The 23,201-nt window shown below is 41.1% G+C and overlaps 1 protein-coding gene across 1 annotated transcript; it reads right to left on the bottom strand.

Moving 5' to 3' along the window:
• Positions 1-5,056: 5,056 nt before the first annotated feature.
• On the bottom strand, positions 5,057-19,739 carry KLHL42 (kelch like family member 42). Its single transcript, XM_009464897.2, has 3 exons — positions 18,847-19,739; positions 10,911-11,104; positions 5,057-6,396 (listed from the first exon to the last, which is right to left on the bottom strand). Exons 1-3 carry the CDS (start codon positions 19,737-19,739, stop codon positions 5,945-5,947), a joined length of 1,539 nt encoding a protein of 512 aa, XP_009463172.1. The 3' UTR covers positions 5,057-5,944.
• Between the last annotated feature and the right edge of the window lie 3,462 nt (positions 19,740-23,201).

Raw genomic sequence — 23,201 nt, 5'->3', positions numbered from 1 at the left:
TGCCACTTTTTACATTTCAAACCTTGCATAGCTAAAGTCGCATCCTTGAAGAGCTATAGATAAGATTTCCCTACCCTTAGACTGCATAAATCCCTTATATTGTGAATACTCACTAAGTACAAGAAAGTACTCAAAATTCTACAGAATAATTTTTCAAAGCATAATCAATAAAAGCAAACCAGAAAGTTTACAGGTTAAGTCATTTTGAAGATGCAAGAACTTAATATTCAGAAGATTCTTGGAAAGAGGACTTTCTAATTATAGAAGGTGAATGGAGAAAAAAGATATCTTTCCTTGGAAAACGTTATCTGAGGAAAAAACAGCACACACAAGACATGGATGGACCTATGTATCCTTGGATAAGTTGATGGGGTATCACAAAGGGGAGGAATGGGAAGATCAAAACCTACATAGCAGTTAATTTTCATTTTGAAGTGTAATATTGCCAGGAACTCCCTACAGTAGGGGTCTTTATCACTTGACTTGCACTTGTTTACAGGAATCTTGAACAAGAAGGGTTGGGTATAACTCCAAAAGAGACAGGCAGCTTCCAGCATAGAGGAGGTTAACAGTTGCATCAAAAATCTGATTTCTGCAGTGATTTGTGGACGGACAGTGTCTCATAAGTCAAAGTTGAGTTACTGTACAGCAGAAGCAGTGCGTTAAAGGTTTGTTCTGGGAAAGGAATGTGGGGTTTGCAGTACAACATAAGCTATTATATGATCAGCTTAGCCTCACCCACGAGTGCTACCAGTCTGGGGTGCTCATAGAGGATAATATGGTGATCAGGGCAAATGTGGGGTAGCATTAGAGCAGCATGCTGGCAGAAAAATAGAGCTGTGACTGGGTAAAATCTTCATAGGCAAAAGACGGTAAGTCAGAGTAAACTAGTTTCTGAAAATTATTTATTAAAGGTGTCTTATCACAAGGCACACCCTTAAAAACATCTGGAAAACAACAGAGAGTGGAAAATCAACAACAGGTCAAATAATCATAAATTTCAACTGAAAAATGGAGTGAGGGAAGGAGGATTCAGAGAGTCTGCATTCACTGCTGAATCTTAATGGTACAAGTACCAACAAACAGGAAATATCTTTGCTCAGGTGCTGAACATGTTTCTCTCCTATTGAAGCATATATGAGTTGAAGGTGTGCAGCACATCATATAACTGGATACTCTAAAACTGGACACTATCTAATCTGCCTTCCACTAGAAAAATACAGTAATTGCAGTGATTCCTTTTCTTTTATAAGAGAGAGTTTGTATTTCAGAAAGCAAACATGTTTCACTCTTCTAATTACAACAAAGAAACTGAAACTTACTTTAGAAAATACTGATATTCATAGGACATAACCACATATGTTTACTGGCAATGTCAATGCTTTTAGGAAAAAATCCACATACCATATGCAATTGGGAAAGCAATTTTAAAGCTGTGAATGCATGACCTCTACCAGTTCACAAAATCCAGACTCCTTTTCCAAACACCACTCTCCTTTCTGGGAAAAATAGACAGAGATTAGAATGAAATAGGGTCTAAGTTGATTAGATAGAAAACATACTCCGAGAATGGCAGTGTTAATACTGTAGAGAAAGTAGGTTAAACTTTCTGTATCTTACAGCATTTGTTCTGGTTCCTAAGACTTACTGTGGGGATGGGGAGCCACCCTTTGGTCATTACTGTAAATGCAAAATCAATATAACGTACCATGCATGCTGATGGTTCCTGCCCTCTGAGGAGGACTCTAGGTAACCGCTTATAAATTCATTGGTAATACTGACAGATACTCCAAGGATCATCTCTGCTTTAATACCATTTACAGTATATATCTTACCTTTCAGGGATGATAGGGATGAGTAATCTCTGCTTGTGTAGGGCTTTGAGCATGTTACGTGTTAAATGTCATTACACTCTGTGCCTTTCGTTCTCTATCACATTACTGACGCAGATCATTTTCCGCAAACTGAATGTCTGTAGCATCATTTCTCACTAAAATGAGGATTAAATGAGACAAAACATTTGTAGCTTCATAGACTTCTCTTCCAAGAGCCCAAAATTGAATAAATGAAAAGGTTCAACCTGAATTACGAATTACTTTACTTTTTCATCACAATGACTGACAGACAGATCAGTGTGAAAAGCAGACTAACAAATAGAAAAGACCCACAGATCGTTACCATATAATTTCAGCAAAACAGGCTGGACACTGCTGTAGAAAGGCAAAATCCTCAAAGAATGGAAAATACAGACATTAAGTCCAAGAAAGGTCAGCCGACAGGGCAGAAAGGGAAACCTATGGAAACCGGCCAGGGAGATTAAACTTAAGCCCCACACAACTCTTATTTCACGTTGAAAACCACAAACCATTCCCGGAAAGGAAGAAACTATTATGCTCTCTCTTTGCCTTGATGTGAGCAACCTTCTTAAACGCTTTTCTATGTTATGAGAAGAGACTAAAGTTCGCAGAGTTTTCCATTTACTCCTCCCTCAGGACTTTGAAGGCTGTTGTTCTCTCTGTTGTTCTTTCTTTCAACTTGGGATCATGCTCTACCGTGGCCAGCTTTTGCTGGTCAGTATCAAGTGGAATCGGTCCATGAGACAGAGAAGATGAATAGTGGATGTGTAAGCACTGGATAACCCAGACACAGCAGGAAAGCAGCAGTTTTGACTTTGGATACAGGCTTGAGAACATCAAGACTAAGAAACTTAGATCAACTACAGGCTATTAAGTACTGGAAAAAAAAAGAAAGAAACAGATTGGAAATAGCCATCAGTTCAAAATAAAGGCAATTATCAGAGGCCAAGATGAGATTACTGGCTGCCTTCTATCCTGCCACTTGCCATGAAGCAGTTTTAATAACGAAGTAAACAGTTACAACAATGAGAATATACGTACTTCTTCACATGCTTAAGATGCCTTATAAACACTACACTACTACACCAGAAAAACCATTTGTGTTCCCACACAGTGAACATTCCTACTTACGTGTTACATTTGGGGATGAAAATGCAAGAAGGTGGAGTGACCTTTCCAAGCCCACACAGTAAATAAGAAGCAATATCAGGATAACACAGAAATTTCCAGTTGATCAGACTGCAAGGCCCCTTGGTCTACGCTTGTATCATCATCATTGAAAAGAAGCTTATTTGTCCCTAAGTTAAGGACCTTTTTCCTCCCACCACTGAAGAAAAGAGAGCACACTGAATCACTGAACAACACTTCCATTGGCTAAAAAGCAGCTTTTTAATTATTCTGTGTTAGTGACTCTCAACCAGTTTTCCTTGCCCGAAAGGGCAGAAGCTGCCCAACAGTGTGTTATGTGAAATATTAATGTGACAGAAAATGAAAAGGGCATGGGACAGTCATTACGGTGTTTGGGTTTTTTCCTGCGATATGGGGGCCACCCACATTGCATGCTTTTCTGTAATGAATTTTGTCCAAGAAAATTATATTTATTTCAGCCTGTAGTAATACAGTCCCTTTAGATTATTACAGTCTGGTGCTCCCACTAAATTCAACACCAGTTTTGATTTGTGATTGTAGTACTGTTAGATGTCAGTATATGAGGAATTTGCACTATGGATTGACAAAAGAGTCTGATTATTTACAGTCTGAGCAGTCTCTCTCTTCTACATTTGAGCAGGTTCTCCAGATTTTCCGCTTGATCGCTGGAAGCTGAAACCAACTCGTAGATAAATCCAGTGTGGAAAGGCCTTGTGTGAAAAAGAGTGATCACACCTAAAAGACGATGTCATAGCTTTTGGAATGATGACTGCACTAAGAAATGAATGGGTTTGGAAGGACTTTATTAGATATACCATACTTGCAAATCTGGGAGTGGTGGGTTTTCGTAGTTGATTTGCTAGGCAAGAGAATGCTGCAACTCAGATGCAACTCCCTCCACCAGTATCGACCTGAGTTGACTTCTGGATGACTGTAGGGTAGTGAATCTGGAACTGAAGAGAAATGAAGGAAAGCAGGTAAAATAATGCAACTGAGATAATTTATCACCAGACACTGTCACACTGCTTATATTTATTCTAAAACACTTCTGAAAGAAGAATCTTATGAAAGTCACCTTATTTCTTCATTACAGAAGAGCCATTGTTTGGTCTGATACTGCTGTCAGAAGAGAACAGCTGCTCAGTGCATTGTGTTTTCAAAGGTATAATCACAGGCTTAACTCATTAAATTCATGCATACATCTGAATGGTAGACACTAGTCTGGGCCTAAACGTAACATACTCTGCCAGGCTGCAAAAATTCTGCCCAAAAGGTGAATCTTGGATATCCAAAATACCTGTATCCTAAAAATGTTCAAACCCAAATATCCTCATTCTGGACCAGAGTTTCCTGGGATTTTCTGTTTGGGTTGCTATGTATGATCAGAAGCACCAAAATTATGCACCTAAGCACTGAATGTGTGAGAGGTAATGGGCAAGGCACTTCAAGTCTGATAGCTCTTTCAGTCAGCACTGATTTCATGCAAATCCATGGAGAAGCAGGGAGTTTAAAAGAACCTTGAGGGAAACATTGCTGCTTCCTCCTCCTCTGTACAACAGGCACCTGTCTTCAAAAGAAGATTCAGATTCATGAATTCCAACTTAAAAAAAAGAAGACAACTCCACATACTAGGAACCTGTTCAGGTGAATTAAATCTCTTGTCTTCTCATGTGGAGAAACAGCTGGTGGAGAACCAGCATCCCTGCAATATGTTCAGCACATGTCTAATCTGGTTATCTCTTCCTTAAAGGCAGCCGCAGTGAAACCTTCCCATGATGACCAAGACCTTCTTTTCCTGTCACAAGGACACACATTCCATGCCTGGGTAGATGCCTTCAGAAGACGCTTTTGAACTTGTCAGCTACAAAGAGAAAAGGGGCCAATCATGATTATAATTCTCTCAGGGAATAGGCAGGAACTGGAAGCTCCTAGAGTATCTATGCTTGAATCCCCACAAAGGAGTATTCACGGTGACCATCTTACCGTGCTCTTTGTAGAAACTAATGACTTTGGGTGGCAAACTTGAGGGAATCTCTATCAAGCTCCTGGTAACATAAGAAAGAGCCAACATTCATGTACCTCTGCTTTGGGTGGTGATGGCAGGAAGTCATTTACACAAATCAACGCTTCCATACTGAGTGGTGGATGTCCTGGATGACCATTATCAAGCAGGATGCGCCTGGTGCAGGATCTCCATCCTAACACGCAGCTTGTTGCCAACTATAACACTTTAACATATCTTTAACACTCAGTACTATAGAATACAACAAGGTAACTAAAACTTAAAACCTTTCTGAAGATGAGCAATCTTCCCTATTTGAATTTACAGTCTTTTTTCCTCTATCTTAATGGTAGCAATAAATGCTGTCAACTTCCATTAAAGGAGCATCTAGTATCCAACTGCAACCATAAGACTCTACGCAATTCCTCCCAGTCCCTGGCAAAGTATTTTGTTACAAATAATTCAGGGGAAGTTCTTATTTCTTGATGGTACCCCAATTGCTGGCACCTTTGAGAATCTCACTTGTTACCGTAAAAGAGATAAAAATATGATAGTATAAGCAATTTTAAACATTGTGCATTTGACAGGACATAGTTTGAGTAAAAACTGCATTTTAAAAGAAATAATTCTCTTTGTGATTTTCCTTAGACTTATTATTTACTTTATTGAATTATTTCCACTTTTATCATGTATACTCCTGGTATACAATACCTGGTGAAATTTAAATCCAGAACAATAGAATTTTTAAAATGAAATCCTAAAAGTGCTTCTAGAAGCATTTCTCTTAATATTGGATTTTGCAACTTTTTTAAAGAACAGAATCAGTATTTAGGCCTACGTTATGCAACCACATTACATTCTGAAACTGGAATTATTTAGAGGGAGCAATATTTCTTCCAAGAATGATTAATGAGCTGAAAAGAAAAATCCGATGCTGTTACAATTCTCGCACATCAGGCAAATACATAGAACAAATCAGCATGTTTTGTCCAAAGGCTGGAAAGCGTCTTAGTGACTCCCAACTGTCCGTAAATATATTATACTTAAGAAAAACACGGTGCTCCAAGCTTGTAGATAAAGTAATATCCCTACTCAATATATAGACTCCATCATTGTGGAGAGTGCAAGTCAAGTTAAGACCCGATTTTGAAGTGTTCTCTTTGAGGTAGAGCCACTCTTTGGTAGCAATGTTGTAAGACTGCACAGTTAACACGTCCTCACTTTGGTTGGATTTTTGGTTTGGTCCAAGTTCATGAATACAACCCCCTACCAGATATATAGTTTCTTCAACAGAGAGCATCTGTTGTTTGCGAACATGGACATCACAAAGTTCAAAGTTGGTCCAGGAATCAGAAGTGGGACAGTACTGCAAAATGTTCATATTCCTATCTGAAACAGAGGAGAGATATTTACAAATAAATAAATATATTAGAAGGTACCCGTGGAAGAGGATTCTCCTCCCTACAAACTCTATCAGCCATTATTACAGATTGCTAATGTATTACAGTGCAAAAGCATAGCACACCAGGGAAGAAACATTGGTTATTGAGAACTGTGAGTCTTTGCCCTTGACAACAAAAGTTGGAACGTTCTCTTCTTTTGCAGAGGGAAAAATTAAGCCGCTTCTGGCACATTACATGACGCAAATGGTCTGGGGATGCAGATTTTAGCAGAATAGCCCCTACCTTTTAACTTATGCTTTTAATTTTGTCTCTGATTGATACGTAAGAAATTTTTATGAAAAGGGAAGTGGAACAATATTCTGCCCTCCAACAGTGATCACAGATGAATCACATTATCATGAACACAGTATGCTTCATTAATGGCTGTCAAGTGATGATTTATCATTCAAGCTTAACTTCGATACTTTGCATTTCATTCCATAAATCAAAGTTTTATGGAGTAAAATTCATAAAGCTAGTTATGTTTCAGCAAGTGGCATGGATGACCTAACAGCACATGTTCAGTATCTCATAAAGAGAGAAATACACATTGTCAAAATCATTTAAGAACCAGGAACTCCATCCTCCATCATCAGACAGAGGCACAGAAAAAAGCTGAAGCTGTATCTATACTTCATTTACAATCCAGTGGATGCATGTGTTTGCAATACTGTTGTGCTACAAAATTGTTACAATACCACCCTGATTTATGGTGCAGTGGAGAACCTAGCTGTGTCCAAGGCTTCACTAAATTAACACAGAATGGACAGGACTCGTTAGCTAGTGTCCTGGTTTTGGCTGGGATAGAGTTAATTTTCTTCTTAGCTGGTATAGTGCTGTGTTTTGGATTTAGGATGAGAATAATGTTGATAAGACACTGATGTTTTGGTTCTTGCTGAGTAGAGTTTACACTAGTCAAGGACTTTTCAGCTTCCCATGCTCTGCCAGGTGCACAAGAAGCTGGGAGGGGGCACAGCCAGGACAGCTGACCCCAACTGACCAAAGGGCTATTCCATACCATATGACATCATGCTTAGCTTATAAAGCTGGGGGAAGAAGAAGGAAGGGGGGGACATGTGGTGTGGTGGCATTTGTCTTCCCAAGTAACCGTTACGTGTGACGGAGCCCTGCTTTCCTGGAGATGGCTGAACACCTGCCTGCTGATGGGAAGCAGTGAATGAGTTCCTTGTTTCACTTCGCTTGTGCGCGCAGCTTTTGCTTTACCTATTAAACTGTCTTTACCTCAACCCATGAGTTTTCTCACTTTTACTCTTCCAATTCTCTCCCCCATCCCACTAGAGGGGAGTGAGTGAGCGGCTGCGTGGTGCTTAGCTGCTGGCTGGGGTTAAACCATGAGAGCTAGTAAATTCAGTTTCAATCTCTGGAGACCAGAGCTTAAATCCAAACTCAAGTGACAAGCGGCAACAGGTTTGCAAACTCCAGCCTGGTCTTTTAATAAAATCTGCTTCATATTACAAGTCTATCCTGCATGACGATCTCCAGATGAGCTCCCAAGTGGAACAGCAGGCGGTGACATACTGACAAGTTATGTAAGGGCACAGGTATAAATAGCCATAAATATAACTGGATTGTCATGAATGAAGTGCATTAGCAGCATGATTAGGGAGGTGCTGCTATAGCATTTCCTTGCACTCTGATGACTTTCAGTCATTGCTTATTACTGTACATTGCCTTCCTGATCACGTAATCCACATGAAATAAAGGAAAAAAGAGGAAAAATATCATGGCAATGCTTTATGAAATTGCTGATCAAAGCTCTACATATAGATGATCTTTGTGTACAAACAATGTATCTTTCTCTGACTCATTAGGGGGGGAAAAAATCCCAACATTTCCAGTAATTAAGTTTCTATGTTTATCTATAGCAGTGATCTTTCCAGGTAAAAAGTGCCATGGTTTGAGAGGGGGCATATGAAATGGAAGTCTATTGCGATATGGCCCTCATTCACTCAGTCCAGAGCCTGGGTCTTTTATATCCACTGAAGCAAAAAAAACCCAAAACCAAAACACAAACATTACAGTTCCTAACACGAAGGTTCTATTAGGATCAAGTGAGAGTTTAGATCAAGTTCACAAGTGAGAGCTGAGAACTGGAAGGAGGCTCTTTATTCAAGAAGTGTCATTATAATTTACAGAGGGAAATTCCATATCCTACTATCTTTTGGAAAGTGTAGTCTCAGAAGAAGGCTCTACACGGATCAAAAAAACAATGCACAAAACCTACCAAAATTACACTCTTAAGGAGATATATGCAGAAATACTATAAAAAATTACATATTAATTCCTGCATGTGTTTTGTTTAGTGAATGTAGTGAAACAGCAAATGAACCTCAGCACCTCTCAGATAGTTATGCCTTAACACCGTTTAACATCTGCATAACTTGGAAGGTAAATCACCAGTGTAATTGCAGCAATTGTGGTTACTAAGTCCAATAGCTGTCCTAAGTCAAGGTGTCACAGAAAAACTGATTCTAGACCCTCATTGAGGAAAGGATCTTTATTTATAACAAGCACAGGCATTTGTTGTCCTGAATGGTCTTGGATTTAAACATAAGCTTAAATATGGTAGTTATCCACTGCTCACAACTTTATACTGTTTTACTATCCTGTTTCCATTAAAAATGGCCTTTAGGAAAAGACCTAAGAAAAGATCTGGGAAAAGACAGAGGCCAGAGGGTCAGTGGCAATCCCCTGAGGTGTGGAAGAAGCAAGAGGTTAATCACTGACTATCCTTCTTCAATTGAAACTACTGAAGTACTGAATAAGGAGTTCAACACAGGGCAGCAATCCTGACTAGATATGCTCTGTTAATGAATCTTAAGGGAATAGGATCTGCATCAGCAACACACCGATCTTCCTATCCATGACACCAGGAGTAGGCAGCCTGAAGAAAGAACAGCACAAGCACCAGAAAAGGAACTTGCTAAGTGCAGGAGATATAGGAGAAAAGCTGGCACTCCTGTAATCTAGTAGCACTATTAACCAAATCAGAGCTTTTTCTTCTTACCACTTCTTTCTCTTTCTCTAGATAAAAATGACAAAAATCCAAACTCAGGTCTCTAGAGACAAGTCTTCCCATTACTCTCTGTTTCAGCCCCTCCTCCTTGTTCTCTGCTCTCATCTCAAAGATGTTTTCCCTTGGGTCTGACTTTTCAGCACAGCAAGTGTTGTGTGCCAGACATCCTTCCATCCTAGTGCCAGACATCAGGAAGCACAATGCATCCCATCCTTTAGTGGAGATGACCAGAGGATTGGGACTGCAGAGCACAACACAGCATGGCCCTCCATATGGGCACAAGCACTCTAATATCTTTTGTTTTCCTCGGTGAAGCCACCAGGTTCTGGGGCAGAATGGACTGGAGAAAACACTTTTGAAGGTTATCATTACCACAAGGACCATGAGGGGTGGAAGTGTGTCTTTTATAAACCTTATAATGGTTCAGAGCTAAAATCTGCTCAGACACTAGAAGGGACAGCTTGTTCTAATGTCAGTTTAGCTTTGATTGCAGTACTCTCTGCAAAAGCTGATATCTCTTCTAATTTTATTCTCCATTTGGAAAAAAGTTTAAAACTACTGTGGTCAAATGAAGTGGGCAAAGGCCTAGAGGTAGGAATTTAAATTTAGGAAATCCTGGTAAATACTAAACATTTGACATGAAAAAAAGGTTAACTTCTAGAATTCTGAGAAAATGGTATTCCTCCCAAAGAATGGCACTATGTGCTTAAGGAATAAACAAATAAGAGCTCTTTTTAAGTGGCTTGCTTTCGCACTGGATAAAGAAAAAGAAATTGTCAGGAGAGAATGCAACTTCAAATCCTTCCCTCTGTACAGTATCCTCAGAAAACAGGGTATAGAAAGGACATAAGTAAAAAATCTTGGTTCTTGCTTAAGCTTTTGATTAATTATTCAGTTAAGGATTTTCAGCGCTGAAAATCTTACCTATAGCTTGAATTTACCTGTGAAACACTGAAATGCTATAGTAAAAGTATCATGACATCTATTAACACATGAGAAATACTAATGCAGGCAGATATTTTCTTCATATTTTTCATTCTGACAGTCTAAAACATGTATTTAAAAATTAAACAAAGTGTATCTGTTGAGACCTCTCTTTCTACTGTATGATCAAAATCTAAAAAAAGGAGGGCTAAGCTGGGTGCTGAAGTACCCATCAGTCTGTTCCCTCAGAATAACAGAGCCCTGGGTCCATGTAGGCCCTGAAAAAAAAAAAAATCTGATTCTTGTATGACAGAGCTAATTTTTTGTTTTCATTTGTCAATTATTTTCTACCAGCGATTTATTTCTACATGTTTTAATGTGTATCATGCAGCTTTCTAAATCAGTTCAAAAGATTTCCTGAAAAAGAGCAGAAAATCATCTGGGCCTTAGAAGCAATCAGGTGAAATGAAAAAACAAAAAAACAAAAGCAAGCTTTTTACCTCGTGTAGTGTATCCTCCAATAACATAGATCTTGCCTTTACACTCACAAGCTGAGAATTCTGCAAGAGGGTTTGGCATGGATGCTACAAAATTCCACCAGTCGTTTTCTGGGTTATAGCACTCCACATTGGAAAGGGATTGACCACCGACGGCATAGAGCTTTCCATTTACAGCCAAAAGCTTAAAATTGGACCTGAAAGAAAAGATTGCAGCATTGAAATAGGTTAAATAGATGTACAGAAAAATATAGGAGAGAAAGTTCTTCCTATCCAGGCTCCAGCATACTCATCATCACTTACAACTTGTACCATCACTTCATATATTACAGCATCTAAATCCTTCTGTGCCAGGCCAAAATTCTATAATTACACTGTAATTACTTAGGACAGTAACCAGTGACATTCTGGACGTTAACGGTGTTGATGCTGAGACTGATGAATATTTTATTTTGGATTTCAATCTGCCACAGTTTGAGATCTAAATGTTTAGTTAACTAATGTGTTCAGTAGCTGTCTCGTTTTTACTAGGCTTTTAGTAAGTACTTTTAGTAGAGAAAAGCATATTATATATACACACAGTGAAGGATATTTTTTTAGTTAAAATTGACAAAATTTCAAACAAGACTTGATGAATGCCTAAGAATGTGTACTCATCTTAGTCTATAATATAGAATCTCTTTAATAACCCTAATAAACAGAAATTTAAAGCAGTAGACATTGACTCATGTTCTGCAAAAGAAGGAAGAGAGAATCTCCTGTACCTTATTCAGCATTAAACTACTAAATACATCCTCCATCCCACTGAAGCAAGATATCTCTGTAAATTAACGTTCCACCCATAGCTGAACAAAATACATTGCAGTCCACAGGCAATGCCCTGTTCTTTTATTTCATATTCTGTTCCATTGTGCTGTATATTTCACACATGGCAAAGGGCAACTTTCTAATTACTGAAGCACAAGAAGCCTTACAACTTTTAAGATAACATAGGCAGAAACTGGTCTATGGAGGTTAATGGCACAAGTCTGTAGCAAGAAATTGGAGGGCTCGAAGTTGGAGGGCTTGCATGCTCAGTTATGCCTTCCAGCTATGGAAGCTGGTCTAATAAAAGATGAGCTCTTCTTGTCTTCAGAAACAGTCTCATTGCCTAGAAAGATTGTTCCTTCTCTACTGCTGAGCCAAATCGGGATTTTGCCATCCAGTATCCCAACTAACTAAATGTGTGAAAGTCACTGGAGTGCACCAGCTCAGCATAAAGCCAAATGGGGAACTGCGTTATGTCTGTAAAACTGAAGTGGTGCTTTAGACTTGCATTGGCCTGCTGAGCAAGTAAAGTGAGTTTCACTCTGCATGAATCCAAGATTCAAAACTTACCGCTAAGTAGTTTTGCAGGATTTTGTCTGGATAAAATGAACCCTGCCTAGCAGCAGACTGCCCTGCAATTTCTTTTTATTAAGTATATTTGGAAAAAGAATTTGTTTCCAGATGGAATCATTTTGTTCTTGTCATCCTGATATAGCTTTGGAAACTAAAATGCTCCTTTGAAGGAATTAATTGCTTTTTATTCTTTTTTTTTTGCTGACATTTACGATTAGGTCACTCTGTTCATCTCCTCTCTACAGCAATTATGTTTTCCATCGTAGAGAATCCAGAATAACATGGCAACCAATAGCGGGTATGAAATGAGGATAATTATTTGCAAAACATTATGATTTTCAAAGCAATGTACCTGTTCTAAAAGTTATGGTGGAAAAAAAAAATCCACAAATTAACAGAGGGACAAAACCACAAAATGTAAATGCATTTTCCAAGCAATTCTTTAAAATATAAAGTATGTTAGAAAGTCTGTAACTCTGTGCCTATGATGGAGATGGTGTAGGATTTTTTGCTTAGAAAATGAGTGCATACGTACACAGATAACGTTTCCCTATTCTAAGATCTTCTAGACACTTTATAAACATGCTAAAAGTTCTGCTACAGAGGGCATTAATTAACTAAACGAGTGTGTAGTGTCAGAACATTAAAGAATTCAGGTTTCCTAATTCACACATGCTTCTCTAGTTACCCTCTAATTGTAGCCTCTTACTATTTTATTTGAATGGAGGTAATTTATACAGTTTTTCTTGATGGCCTTCATATCACTGAATTGCTTCTTGCAGCACAGGGAAAACTACCCGGTGAAAGATGTATGGCACAATTTTCAACTTCAATTATTCTAGAAGGAGGCCACGTACATTTGTGTCAGTCATTTAACCACTTCCAACACTTGCTAAAATGGATGACATGCAGTGGAAGTATCTCAGATTTATGGAACATGTCAACTATATGGTTCTTTTTACTCAAAAGTAGCCATAAGTATCCATCAGTATCACTTCATATGAAAGTTTGGACAATGGCTCAATATGTTATGAAAAAACTTCTGCCATTCACCTTTCCATGCCAATAACAGCAGGTGTTTTTATGGAGAGTGAACATTAGGAAATATTTAGTGTATTTTTATACTCTTTTAATGTGTTGGAGCAGCTGGAAACAAGGAAAGCAAACACTGAGCAACCAGCCAGCTCTCCACAACTAACAACTGTTCCATGGACTACAGCTTGGAAACAACAGAGCTGTACAGTCTATCAGATTCAACTGTGATATAACTCCACTCACATCAGTGAGTTATCTAAACTTGAGGGATCAAAAACAGTTTCCAAATTTCCTAGTGCATACCCTTTTTGTTGGGACAAGACCAGGTATGAGCTGTCTTCTGATGTCCCTCATTTCCTCTGAAAGGAACCCCAGGAACACAAGCAAGAGTGAGCCATGGGGTTTTACCATAGTTTAAAATACATTTTTCATTCAATAAAGACAAGTGCAAAGCACTATATGCAGGAAGGAAGGAAAATTAATGCACAAATGCATAGGATCTGGGGCTCAGAGTGCATACCCTTCTGAATACACGACAACATTCAACAACTTGCAAAAAACCCCACATTGTTCTGGATTGCATTAACAGCCATAGATGTATCTGTAGGAGACCACTACGAAAGTGGCTATAAAGAGGACAGCAAGCGTTCTTTTTGTTCACTGACAGATATAATTCATTTAGTAGACAACAAGAAAAAGTTAGCATAGATATTAGAGAGGACTTCTTGATCAGAGGGGTAGTTAAACATGTGAACAAGTTACCTGGGAGGAAGGAGGTTGGAACCTACATTGCTGGAGGGTTTCAAGAACAAGTTAGACATGTATTTGCAAGGTAATGTTGGTCCTGCTGTAGAGCGGGAGGGTTGGACTAACTAACCTGTGGTTCCTTCCTGCCAAATGATCAACTTTAACCGTAAAATTTCTCACAAACCAGATGACTTCTTTATTCTAGAGTTAAAGCATTTACGACAGAGACGACGAATCATGAAAGCACAGTTATGAAGGCAATTCCAAAGCAGTTTACACTTTTTGCATGAACCACTTTTTTTTTTTTTTTACATTCCTTATATGAGTCCGCAGAGCACGCTGCATCCAACCTTTAGGTTTGGAAGTGTGTGATACATTTGTGATAAATGTGACATGAATATTTCCAACTTAAAAATTTTTGAAAACCCTATTTTCCCCGAACACAGAGGAATTTTGAGTGAAAATAAATATTAAAAAATGCAGAAAGAGAAGGTCTCATAAACCACTACCATTCCCCAGCAGCATCCCCTCCTATATTCCTGTAAGAGCCCTCAGAGTGGCAACGGTTCAGGCACAGATTGCTCACAAAACCGATGTTCCACATGCATGTGTGTAATCCCAGCCAGGGGCTTACAAGGGTCTTCCAAGCCTGGAAGATTTACCTGCCATGAGTGTTCTGAAGGAAAATAAAAGTGGAATATACAGCTGTAACTGGCACATGCAGTAGAAATCCTATGAGTATATTATTTTTAAATAGCAAATTTCAACTGACAGCATCAATTTAAACAAAAGTATGGAAAGGTATTGAAGGGCATTACTTGAACAGTGCACAAAGTACCTTGTTACCTTCCTGTCCCTAAAGACCAGAAGTGGTCTTGGGCAACATTTACATGAAGTTTCTTCCACGAAAAAGCCCAGGTAGTTCTCTGAAGACACTATTCCAGGTACAGCAATATCTCTAGAATTAAAAGATCTAGAAACTGTGATCAGTTATGGACTATTTGTGACCGGCACCAGATTTAGCCCTCAGATGATGGGAAATTCCAGGCTCAGTCACAGGCTTCCTATATGAGCCTGAGCAAATTATTTTATCTGCCTTGTGTATGCATGAATAGGGAATAACACTTTCTCAAGCTTATGTGGGCATCACAGGAATAATATACAGGAGTTACCTATTGTGGACAAAGTTGAAACTACAGTAATAAGACCTCTACATCTAGAAAAAAAGCTAACAGCTATAACCTAAACCAGAATGACTGCTAAGTATTCAGTATACATCTGACGGCTTTTGTCTTCTACTTAGAAGTAAGTTGGGACTACTTCATCTATGCATGTGTAGAGAATCTCAGCATCCTGGCATTCTATATTATAATAATGGAAATTAATTAAAAATAAAAAAATCATAGAATTTACAAGGTTTGTTCAGGGCAGAGAACTTCTTATATTAACAGCAAATCAGCACAATTATTTCCATAACTCCTCAGCCTTCTCTTGAGGCCAACATACGCATCCATTTGTATAGGCCAGATCCAGATACTCTTAAAAAGATGTCTGAAGTCAAACCAACTTCAATGGGAACTAGAACCCTCCCTCAAGGTATGTAAAAAATTCACCCATGGGATGTAATTATATCAGCTGACACAAATTCATTTGGCAGACAGTCACATGACTGTAATTCCTAAGCAGCATGCTGGGCAACTGCCCTGCTTATTTTACTACAGCATAACAAACTAAAAATACAATGCCGAGCAAAGTACAGATCTAATTGCAGCACATCTGTGCGGCAGACAGGCATCAGTGCTGTTCCTGTTGAATACAAACTCCCTGATCCTAAAAATCTCCCTGCTCTTGACTCCATGAAGATGTTAGTCAAAAGCATGTTTTGTGAAGGGGTCAGCAGAGTTTCCATGAAAAAAACTTCCCCTGCTTATCACTCAGAGAGCAACATACTTACTTGCAACCTTACAGTCTAGAGGCAGATGTAATTCTGGGTTCTTCTTGACCTGAAATAACTACCATGAAATGTAAGAATAGAGACTATTCCAAAAATATCCATTCACATACTACTTTTCTGCCATAAATGGCCAATGTGAAATTCTATGCTAAGGAATACCTTGCTGTCACCTGTGATGGGCTTCAAGATTAAGTTAGTATGGCAGTGCAGTTGAAAATAGTAATATAAGGAGAAAATACCCATGCGTTTATTTCAGATATAATGATTATATAACCTAGAGAAAAGGGAAAGTGTGGATGGTAAAAGGCTGATCTAGAGTTTCAACAGTCAGGCCCTAAGGTGAAAAAAGGGCCTTGAAAAAGCCTTTTTTAGAAAGCCCTCATTCGCCATGCCACAGAATTATCACACATAATAACATCTCTCTTGCTATACACATCTGTCCTGGTTTCAGCTGGGATAGCGTTGATTTTTCTTCCTAGTAGCTGGTGTAGTGCTGTGGTTTGGATTTAGGATGAGAATAATGTTGGTACACTGATGTTTTAGTTGTTGCTAAGTAGTGCTCACACCAGTCAAGGACTTTTCAGCTTCCCAAGCTCAGCCCAGTGTACAAGAAGCTGGGAGGGGGCACAGCCAGGATAGCTGACCCAGACTGGCCAAAGGGCTATTCCATACCATATGACATCATGCTCAGTATATAAACTGGGGCGAGTTAGCCAGGGGGCAGCAATCACTGCTTGGGGATGTGCTGGGCATTGATCGGCAGGTGGTGAGCAATTGTATAGAGTATCACTTGCTTTGTATATTATTATTATATTATATTATTATTATTATTATTATTATTATTACCATTACTACTATTTTATTTCATTTTACTTCAATTATTAAACTGTTCTTATCTCAACCCACGAGTTTTCTGACTTTCACTCTTCCAATTCTCTCCCCCATCCCACTGGGGCGGGGGGAGTGAGCGAGCGGCTGTGTGGTGCTTAGTTGCTGGCTGGGGTTAAACCACGACAACATCACACAAACCAATGCCAAAACCTCGTAACTTGATCAACGTGGGACTTCTATGTTTAAGTTAATTTCCATAGGAGACGCTGTGTGGGCTGACCCCATCATCCTTTCCTACCAAGGGCAATGTGCTCTCAATCATGCTCACATAGGCAAGACTGCTGAAGTGAGGCCGGCTAAAACATCTCAGTTCCCACAGGCACCTCAGTGAAGACTGCTTGTAGGCTCAGGCTCTGAGAAATATGTCTGCAAGAAAAGGTGTTTTCAGTGTTTAAAAGCTCAACATTCATTTCACAGATGAAATTTTTCACAACACTGTTTCAATGAGCCAGAAATACTGGAAAAAAAAAAAAAAGGTTTCCCATCAGTTCCAATGACTGATTATGGAGGCAATTGTTTCAGTGAAATTCTTGTAACACCACGGGAACTGAAAAAAAAAAAAAAAAAGAGAGTGAAATGGGAAAGAACTAATTTTAGGTTAAACTGTTTTGAAGGGTTTTAACTCGCAAGAGCTAAACAGAGACTGGAATGGAGACTGCAGTTTTACTACCCAGATACAAAGCATCTATGGCAATGGTTGGGGTCTCTGGGTGCTCCTTGAGTTTACTGGATGGAGAAGAGAATTTCCATTCTACAGTGAATTTTGGCCTCCTTACTTGTTACAGAGAAGGTAAAAATTTAAATACTATTTTTAAAATGGAATCAATGAGGAAGTTCACACTGGGTAACATTTTGTTTCAATGAAATAAAAGTCTTTGTTTTGATACCTCTGCAGCGTGATTAAAGTAGAGTAGCCACAACCTTGGCCAGGGAGATGGCCTCTCTTCTTGGGTCTCCCTCAAGGCTAGCTCCATATTATTCTTTCAAACATAAATTATACAAGTGTTTCTGAATACTAATTTAAGCATAAATGGCAAACAAACAATTCAAAAGGATACAGGGAAAAGCTAATTTGTCAAAATGATGAATGTTTCCCAGATCAAAATATTCTCATAAAGTGAGAAATTTCTCACAATCTTCCTGACACTTTTCTGGTGAATATTTCACTAAAATGCAGGCCTACAAAACATTCAGATTTTTATGAAAGTACAAAGCAATGAAAAACAGCTTCAACTAAAATTTTTCAGCCACGTCTAGCTCTGATAGACTGTACATCCCCACTAAGAGCAGTAAAAATTCCTGTCACATACAGTACTGGAGTTAAAATATACCACAAAGAAAGTAAGGGAATTCCAATTTTATCTTTTGGGTTTTTTTTAATCTTTGTTATTTTAGGGAGAATTTCTACTGGTGTTTCAAGAGACTGGCTCCTTGTACACTACAATTTAAATGAAAAGTGGGAGCCCAACACCATTTCACACCGAGGTGAATGATCACACATGGTGGAGAGCTGTAGCACAGTCCTCTTCTGCTGACGCCTAGCTCATGCTCTCCCACAGCTGAGGCCTTAATCACCAGCATTTACGCAACAAAGTTCCGTCCTCCTCTCCCTTCCCTTGCCACAGCAGCTCCTCGCACCATGCAGAGGGGGCCCTTAAGCAGGAGAGAGGCAGCAGCGTTGTGCTGCGGTGGGATGGCTGTTGCCGGCAAAGACAAGGTTTGCCGGGCCTACCCAGTGGCACGCTGCCAAGCCATTGCTGAGCGCTGCGGTCCTTCCCACCACATGATGCAAGAGATACGGGTGATTCACGACACAGAGACAGGTCTGAATCACTTCACGTACTGCTGAGTCCAGTCAACACCATGTGACTCAACAGGGTCTATTTTGACAATATACCCGGACACACATGTATTTCAGGGAGCAGGGGTTACCTCTTCTGGTTCATTGAAGCCAGCTGACTCCATTCGTTTAGGCAAGGGTTGTAACAATGGGCAGCCGAAATCTCCTGGCTGGTGATCCTGTAGCCCCCAACGATGAACAGGTAGTTGTCCAGCATCGCTGACCCGTAGCCTCGGACGTTCACCAGATCAGGGGGCAGGTTGTTGGCCAGGGGCAGCCACCTCTGCGCTTCCTCATCATACCTCAGCATAGACCAGGGGGCTTCCACCTGAGGATGACAGCCCGGAGGCAGGCCCAGGGAGGAGGCACCCATGAAGTCCCCAATGGCCACGAGGGTGGCGGTGCCCCTCATCCGCCTCTCCTTCAAGTGCTGCTGGAGAGCACAGGGCAGGAGGAGATGTGGCCGAGCATCGGGCCTCCGCAGCACTTGATGGTAATGGGCGGCCATGAAGTCTAGACAGGCATCGTGCAAGTCCTGGAGACCGTAGACCTGAGCCAGGCGGTGCAGCTCAAAGCAGTTGCCCAGCCTCACCTGGGAGAGGAGCAGGCGGAGCAAGGGGGTGACCTGCAGGTAGGAAGCGGCCTCCACCAGCTCCTCCAGCAAAGGGGGCTCCTCATCTCCCCCCTCCTCCTGCTCCAGCCTGGCCAGGCAGGAGGTGTTGATGAAGTCCAGCACCAGCTCCAGCCCCAGAGCGCTCAGCCCCCCGCGCAGCAGCTGCTCCTCCTGGCCCTGCCCTGCCTCCCGCATGCCCGAGCGGTAGAGGGCTCGGAAATAGTCACTCTGCTCGATCAGCTTCCTCTTGCACACCGGGTAGCACTTGTCCCCCAGCCGGATCTGCACCACCTCCTCCCCCGCTCCGGCCCCATCCCCTTCTTCCCCTTCCCCCTCTTCTTCCTCCTGCCGCCGCCCCTCCGCCAGGGACATCGCTCACCCCCTCCCCTGGCTGCACTTCAGCCCGGCCGCTGCCGGCTGCCGGCAGGCTCCTCCTCCGGCCCGCCGGCGCTGCCGGGGTGGGAGGAGCGGAGCGCAGCGGAGCGGAGCGGCGCCGGGCCGGGCCGGGCCCCGCCGGGGGAGGCGGGAGGGAGGGATGGGGGAGGCTCTGCCGCAGCCCCGCCAGCCCCCGCCGCCGCTCCGTCCCTGCAAGGAGAGAAGAAGAGAAAAAAAAAAAAACAACACCAGAGAGGAAAGAAAAAAAAGCCCTAAAAAGGCAATGTTGAGCGCTCAGGCGACCGCCGGGCCTCCCGCGCTGCCCGCCGGGGCCATCCGCTCCCGCCCGCCCCGGCCCCCGCCGAGGAGGGGGTTCAGGCCGCCCTGCGCGCCGGGGAGGCGGGCAGCAAGGCCGAGGGCTGGGCGCCGGGGTGCGGTGACAGCCGAAACCGGCGGCCGTCCCCTGCCTCCCGCACTGGGGCTGCCAGAATTGGGCCGGGATCGCAGCTCCGGCCGGCAGCTCTAACCTCTTGCCATAAATGTACTGCTGCATCCCTGGAGGGGGGGGAATGTTCTCGAACCACGCACGCAGGAAAAAAAAAACCAACCATGGTCTGTGTACATGTATTCGTGCGCAGCCAGAGAGGATGAGAGCTCTACAGTCAGCGTGATGTCACGGCGTCTTGGCAGCGTGGCATCAACAAAAAGGATCACCTTGCACGTCTGGTGCAGTGGCAGGGTTTAAGAACGGCAAGTACCATCCATGATTCTGCTGTGACCTTCCTGATTCCTCCTGCACAAATCCCTCAGTGGCTCAGCTCCTGGTTTGGCGTATAAAGATACTTTACAACCTGTACTGCTACTCTATCTTTTCTATTTAAACCGAGTTCCTGGAACAGGACATCTGTGTTATTCATGAGAGTGATCTACATACCAGGGCCCTGAGTTTGTTTGACATGAGCGTGAGATACAGCAAATTAATAACTGACCATCTTGGGCATGGATAAAGTGGCTGGTTTGCTGTTTGCCTTGTTACATTCTTGAAACATAATGACAGTCTTTTTTTTTTTAAACTGCTGAAACAGATGAGAAAGTCTGCCACCCTGTGTATTCTTACGTGATGATGCCTAATATAAAGACTTTAAAAATATATTTTATATTTTTGTCTTTATAAAGCCATTTCTTTCACCACGTGTATTGCAGACCATAGAAAATCTTTCCCTTTAGCAGTAATGTGACTCATCTCCAGTTATTGCAGATTGCTTAGTTTTCAGACAGCTCCCTATTTCCTCTACTCAGAAGGGATAATTTCCCCCAACTATTAAAACTCTTCAGAGTGGTATTAGGCTGTTTCTTTTCTTTCTTTCTTTTTTTTTCTTGGTTTTTTTTTTTTTTTTAAGGAAGACAGGGTTGTTTGCTTTTTAGCATTTCCTTTGTGAAATGATCCTCTCTCACTGTTTTGTTGATCCTCAGCTTAACTCCAGCCCATACAGATGACATGAATGTCAAAATGTCAATCTCAGAGCTAGAGGTGTTCTTTGCTGCTGACTTCTATAGAAGCATTTGTTAAGGCGGGGTAGATTTCTCTGCATTTTTGTTTTCCACCTCACCTCAAAACATTTTCATCATCTTGTTTTTGAGAAGCCCATTTCATGTTCTGAAATCCTTTTATACAGGATTCCAACCAGTTCCAAAGAGCCTCAGCAGCCTCAGCAGCCTCAGGCCCTAGCTAGGCCACTATCACCTCTCTTTCTCTCTTTCCTACTAATGAGTTTCACTGTTTGCTTGTTTTGTTTTCCTCTTTCATTCTGCCTCAATATTTAAGCAATTTTCAAATTCCACTTTCCTGTCTTCTGTTCTTGATAAAGCATTGCATCATTTGGCTTTTCAACTTTCTTACAACTAGCTGAAGCTGGAGTCTGAGCACTGGCTGGTTTTTTCTCTGCTTCAGGTTCAGCCTTGAAAAGATCATCACACACAACAAGTGTCTTAGAACTTCAGTAGGAGTCCAACCCAAATTTCCTTCTTGTACTTTAATTCCCATAGGCAGACATTTCAAGCAATTGTAATCATTCGTACTTCAGAGGTAAACAGAGACCTTGTGTTTGTCATGGCCATTAAGCTCCCCTGTTGGAATACAGTATGATTGCCAACACGGTGGTATGATTGCCATCTTTAGACATCTGTTTTGGAGTCTCGTACATTTGATGTATTGGTAAGTTAGCTCCTAACTGGTGAGGGATTTTTTCCATGTAGTCAGTTATGATAAGTTCTGTTCCCTCAAAGTGTTGACACCGCAGCCTGGATAGATGGAATATTTCTTCTGTTGTGCCTGCACCTGCCACTCTGCCAAGGATTTCAAGTTCAGCTTCCTCACAGTCCTTGAGGTTTTTAATAAACTGGATCGGTTGTATCATGTACTACTAAGTATTTTCTTCCTGCCAGCAAACTATTGAGAGCACTGACTTCTATAGCTTTCATCAGGAGCTGTCACACGCACGAGGGGTCAGCAGTACTCTCTGTTGAATGGCCACTTTTGTAAAAAGCCTAAATCTGTTTCCTTAACCAATTATACTGATTGTCAGCTATCTGTGCCTTATCCAGGCTTAGGACTGGGCAGTTGTGTTAAGTCAGAGCATGCTGACAGGGCAGTTCCCTTGGTTTTTTTACTACGCTAATCAGTCTGTATGGTGTGCTTATATAGTACTTACACTGCAAACGCACCAAGGCAAGGACTACCTTTTTGTTCCATATTTGTACAGATAATGTCTCCCTGCCTACAGCTATATTGTTTTATGCTAAGATCAATAATACATATTATTATACTGGAATCAAAGAAAAGGTCTTGTTGTTTCACCAGCAATCATCTTGGTTGATCTTAAGAGAGTAAGAAATGTATTTTCCAGAGTTAGTTAAAAATGGAACTCTAGTGCTAGACCTACAAAGTCAAAATCTGTAGTTAAGAGCCATAAAAGACTTGCATGATCTTTGAAACAAATATGAAAGACCATCTGTCACTCTTCAAGAACAGGCTGAAGCATGAAACAACATGAAAACAAGTTTGCATCATGGTAGATATTACATGAGTGCGTGATGAAAAAAAACATACCCTGAAGAACAAGACATTTACACAGAGAGGAAGACAAGGGCAACTATGCTCAGTTTTTCAATACCTAGCTTTCACAGTTTGGCTTCTGGAGTGAAATCTTCAAGGCTGTTTTAGATACTTCAGGTCTCTCTCTATAGTGTCTGAGAGACAAATTTGTTTCAAGGAGAAGGATTCTCAAGTGCCAACAAATGGAGCAGGAACGCACCAGAGAGTGTCAATAAGGGCTCTCTACAGTTGAGATGGCCATTTCTGCTTGGGATTCACAGTCTAGACACTTTTTCCTGTGCTTGGTGCCTGAACTATTTTCTTGTAGTTAACACCTGAATTATTTCCAAGGCTGAAGAGAGATC

This window comes from Nipponia nippon, unplaced genomic scaffold (genome assembly GCF_047370975.1).
Source record: "Nipponia nippon isolate SJK-2023a ecotype South Korea unplaced genomic scaffold, ASM4737097v1 scaffold_3, whole genome shotgun sequence".
NCBI classification, from domain to species: domain Eukaryota; kingdom Metazoa; phylum Chordata; class Aves; order Pelecaniformes; family Threskiornithidae; genus Nipponia; species Nipponia nippon.
This window is presented reverse-complemented; position numbering and strand designations above follow the sequence as displayed.